Source organism: Belonocnema kinseyi, chromosome 9 (genome assembly GCF_010883055.1).
Source record: "Belonocnema kinseyi isolate 2016_QV_RU_SX_M_011 chromosome 9, B_treatae_v1, whole genome shotgun sequence".
Taxonomy (NCBI): domain Eukaryota; kingdom Metazoa; phylum Arthropoda; class Insecta; order Hymenoptera; family Cynipidae; genus Belonocnema; species Belonocnema kinseyi.
The window spans coordinates 66,410,227-66,414,555 of NC_046665.1; the positions used below are offsets into that span (position 1 = coordinate 66,410,227).

The 4,329-nt window shown below is 28.2% G+C and overlaps 1 protein-coding gene across 2 annotated transcripts in view; it reads right to left on the minus strand.

The window, feature by feature from the left end:
• Positions 1-207: 207 nt before the first annotated feature.
• The window catches only part of LOC117180392 (hydroxyacid oxidase 1-like), a 10,956-nt gene continuing 6,834 nt past the window's right edge, over positions 208-4,329 (minus strand). Inside the window, exons 4-9 of one of the 2 annotated variants that reach the window (XM_033372878.1) lie at positions 3,110-3,365; positions 2,578-2,685; positions 2,361-2,493; positions 2,151-2,267; positions 1,815-1,926; positions 208-709 (exon numbers count right to left, since the gene is read on the minus strand). In XM_033372878.1, coding sequence (XP_033228769.1) covers positions 630-709; positions 1,815-1,926; positions 2,151-2,267; positions 2,361-2,493; positions 2,578-2,685; positions 3,110-3,365 — 806 coding nt within the window. In that variant the 3' untranslated portion in view covers positions 208-629. Of the gene's footprint in view, positions 710-1,184; positions 1,425-1,814; positions 1,927-2,150; positions 2,268-2,360; positions 2,494-2,577; positions 2,686-3,109; positions 3,366-4,329 lie in introns of those variants that run through there. The other variant, XM_033372879.1, reaches the window with a different exon arrangement.

Genomic DNA, 4,329 nt, shown 5'->3' on the forward strand with positions numbered 1-4,329 from the left:
CCGTATTTGATCAGGCATCTCAACTGGACGCCCCATTTGTGGAAAATGTACAGTTAAAAATCCTATAATTTGATCAAAGAACTTTATTGAATCATCTTTTAGTATTAAAAACAATATTTAAGTTTAAATATTTTGCTAACAATTAAAATTAAAATTGTTAAGTTTTATACAAAATATTGCATTTTAAAGTATTTGCATTGAAAGCGATATTTAGCAAAATTTTTTCAATTTGTTTCACATGCCACTTTCTTACATCTTATCAATATTCTAAAACGATTATTGTAAAAAGAATAAATAAGATATTTGCGCATAGAAATAGAGAAATTTAATGCTGAGAACAGCCAGAGATTGTATGCATCAACCTTGAAATTTGTTTCAAATAGATCGCAACACCCATCAAACAATTTATCCTGGAATGATCCGTATTATCAGCTACACAGTTGGGAGTGTCCCATTTGAGCAAGTACATGTCCCGGCCGGATTATTTATACACGTCTAAATGTCAATATGGCCAGTTGCAAAGGTCACAGGCCTTTTAAGTTACAAATCTGATACCATCTGTAGGCGTGCACAGTTGGGAGTATTCCATATGTGCGCGTCCATTTCCTGATCGGCCGATCTGTGCATGTCTATAAATTTCCACGCGGACGGTTGGGAATGTACCATCTTCGCACTTGCACATTTATACCACTGGCTGCAAAGTTACTCCCTGCAAAGATGTAGGGTACCAAAGCTGGATGAATATTTTTGCTGGCATTTATTCGAAGAATGCAATTTTATTAAGAAGAGCTCTTATTGAATCCAGAATTGATCAAATAATTCGATTCCTAAATCAAATTTATAGCAATAAATGCTTTTTTTTCCATTGTATTACTTACTTATTAGTGCAAAAGCACAATAAAAAGTTTAGTAGTAGTTATCTATAAATTAGTAGGAAATTAGAAAAACCTTGTGTATATTTAAGGTTTTTGAATAAAAAAATATTCCCAAATCAAAAAAATGAATTTTTTTTCCAATACATATAAAATCTTCGAGACTTTAGGGACTATTTGTTTGTTCACGGTGCGTATTTTTAATGTTGTAATCATAAAAAAATTTTTTAGGAAAATTCTAAAAAAAAATTTTGAACGCTTAAATTTTTTACGCGTATGCAATGTATGAAATAAAATAATGAAGAATAAAAATTCTTCGTCAAATTAAATATTTATTATGAAAATCTTTGAAAAAGTGAAACCTCAGCAACTTAGGGTTATTATTCTAACATCTTTCATGCCGCATGGTTGTTATATTTGCTATGGTTAAATTATTCTTATATATTTAATTTTAACTTATTGCACACACAAAATATTATTTATATCATAAATGACTAAATCTGGATTCGTGGCACACAAAATTTTTCGTCACTTCTTTGACGGATCGACATCCTGTAAAATAATTATTGTGAAGTGATTATCATTTTTTAAATCATTTTTCTCAATTAATATTTTATAATGAATGCAAACTTTTACTTTATAGAGATACTCTAAACGACCCAGTAGGCACAAAATTTGGCGACATCTTTACGTCATCGTTACGACATCTTTACGAAAACTTTACGACATCCTATGTGTATGTCGTTAAGTTGTCTATGCGATATCGTAAATAAGTCGTATGATTTGACGATGTCTTTACGATTTCGCAAATACACCGAAACGACATGGACATAGGATGTCGTAAAGTTGTCGTAAAGATGTCGTAACTATGTCGTAAAGACGTCGCCAAATTTGGTTCCCACTGGGAAGTCTGAGAGTTTTGTAATTAATAAAACAAAGTACCTGACAAAGAAAATGTTAGTAAGATCTCCCTTCTCAGTATTTCTAAAACATCTTTGGATCCGTTTTCTCCATCACAAGCCAAAGCCCATAGCATAGGTCTTCCAACAAATGCCTAAGATTAAATTATAAAAGATTAAACGTAAATTATAAAAATGATATAATTATTTAAAAGTTGGAATCTGTTTAATTTAAATTAATTTTTAATTCATAAGTGAACAATTTTAAAGCAAAATCCTGTTTTTTCTGTCAATTGTTTTTCAATTGTAAAGGAGATATAGTTTTTATTAATTTCTGAATAATTCAGTTTTCAAACACTTTATGTTTATTCTTACTTACCATTTTTGCACCCAGAGCTAAAGCTTTAAAAACGTCAGTTCCTTGAGTAATTCCTCCATCAATATAAGTTTCCAACTTATCTTCGACCGCTTGAACTATTTCTGGCAAAACTTCAATCTGCGTAATAATACAATGAATAAATTTAATGAAATAAATACCACAAATTTTTTCATAATTATAGTTTATTGTATATTTTTTAAATAAACAAACCGATGCAGGCACTCCATCAACCTGTCGAGCTCCATGATTAGAAACCTGAATTGCACTCGCCCCGTATTTTATTGATAAAAGAGCATCTTCTACAGTTAAGATTCCTTTTATAACAATTGGAAGGCGAGTTTGACTAAAATAAAAAAGTAGTTGTAATAATGTTTAAAATTAAAATCATGTTTATATTTTAAACAATTATTTGGGAAACTCTAAATACCTTTTTAGCCATGAAACATCCTCCCATGAAAGCGATTTGTCAAAAAGTTTGTGTATTGGTCTATTGTAAACATTATTTCGGATCGAGTATTCCTCAATGTTCGCATATCTAATTTTAGCATATATTAGTATTATTTTGGTCACTTTATGAATGAAAAATATTATAAATACAATAACCTATCAGTTTTTTCCTTTAAGCCTCTTTTACAACGTTCAAACCCTGTTTTAAGATTCTTAACCTTTATTTTAAATTTTAGAAATCAAACTCTTATTTAACAATTGAAACTTTAACAGTTAAAAGACCTGAAATTTAAATTTTCTAATTGATAATTTTACCAAATTGGACAATGTTAAATAATAATCTAAAAGTCACTTTCTCGTCTCTTTGATGAATTCTCAAAATTATTAATAATTACTGAAATAGAAATAAGGTAATAAAATTAAAATTCTATCATTTTTTGGAATAAAAAGTCATATATTTTTTAATAGTTTCAAAATTCCATTCTGAACTAACATTTTGAAAATATACTAACTTTAAATGTAGAGGAATATTGAAATTATTTCGCATTTCATTTCTCCTATCCCCAAAACTCGGTGCATCGACTGTCAAAACTAATGCTTTGAAACCAGCTTTTTCTGCACGATGTACCAATTCCAGTGTCAAGTTTCTATCGAAAAATACATAAAGTTGCAGCCATTTAGTTGCCTTTGGTGCAGCTGCAGCAACTTCTTCTATACTGCTTGTGGAAATAGTTGATAGAGTAAAAATGGTCCCAGCAGCTTCCGCAGCTGTAAAATAAGAAACGTTTTGACAAATTTTAAAAGAGAAAACGAAGCGTAAATAATTTAAAAATACTTGAGAAAATAATTTTTTACCTAAATTTAGTTAATTTCATGTTTGGGTTTTTTTTCTGGTTTAGGCCAAAAATTCGTAATTCTTATCCTATTTTAATTTACAAAATTTCATACTATTCTTTGGAATACCTATTCCTTATTACAATTATATTCTTAATGTTTTCATTAAATATTATTTAGGTATTATTATTTCTAAGGTATATTTCTTTAGAATTCTATAGAATAGAATTTTAAAGAACGCTTTAAAGAATACAATGAGCTTTTGTAAATTGAAATTTAATGAAACTTTTGTCTAAATTGAAAGAAAAAATATAAATATGCAAATTAATTAATTTAAATAAATTCTTTTCAGAAATAAAAAAAGGTTAACTGAATTATTTCAAAACATGTTTAGAAATGTTAGAAGTTATGAAAAGATTTGAAAGTTATTTAAATCTTCAGAAGATTTGAAAAACTCTTACACAAAATGTAGTTTAAAAAACAAATTTTTTTAAATATACTTTTTAAGAGTTTTGAAAGGTTATGATTTCTCAAAAGAATACATTTTTTCAATATTTCTGTGAAAATTTTAGGTGATATCTTATTTTGGAAAATTAATATTTGAAGATAATTTAGAAAAATCACAAAACGTTTCAAAAGATTTCAGAAGATTTCCCAAAATGTCGAGAAAAAAACTGGAAGATTTTAAGGAAATTTTTTTAATTTTGCAGGATTTGGGGTAAGCTTCTGAAAATTTAGAACCTCCAATTTTGTTTAAACTCCGTATATTGATGTATTTTGACGGGCTCATTACGAATATGATGGTCAAAATTGGGGGAAAATTGATTTTTAAGGTGAAACCATAAAAAAACCATAAAAAATCATGGGTTTTTGCGTTTATCTCAGGTAATAGGGAAAA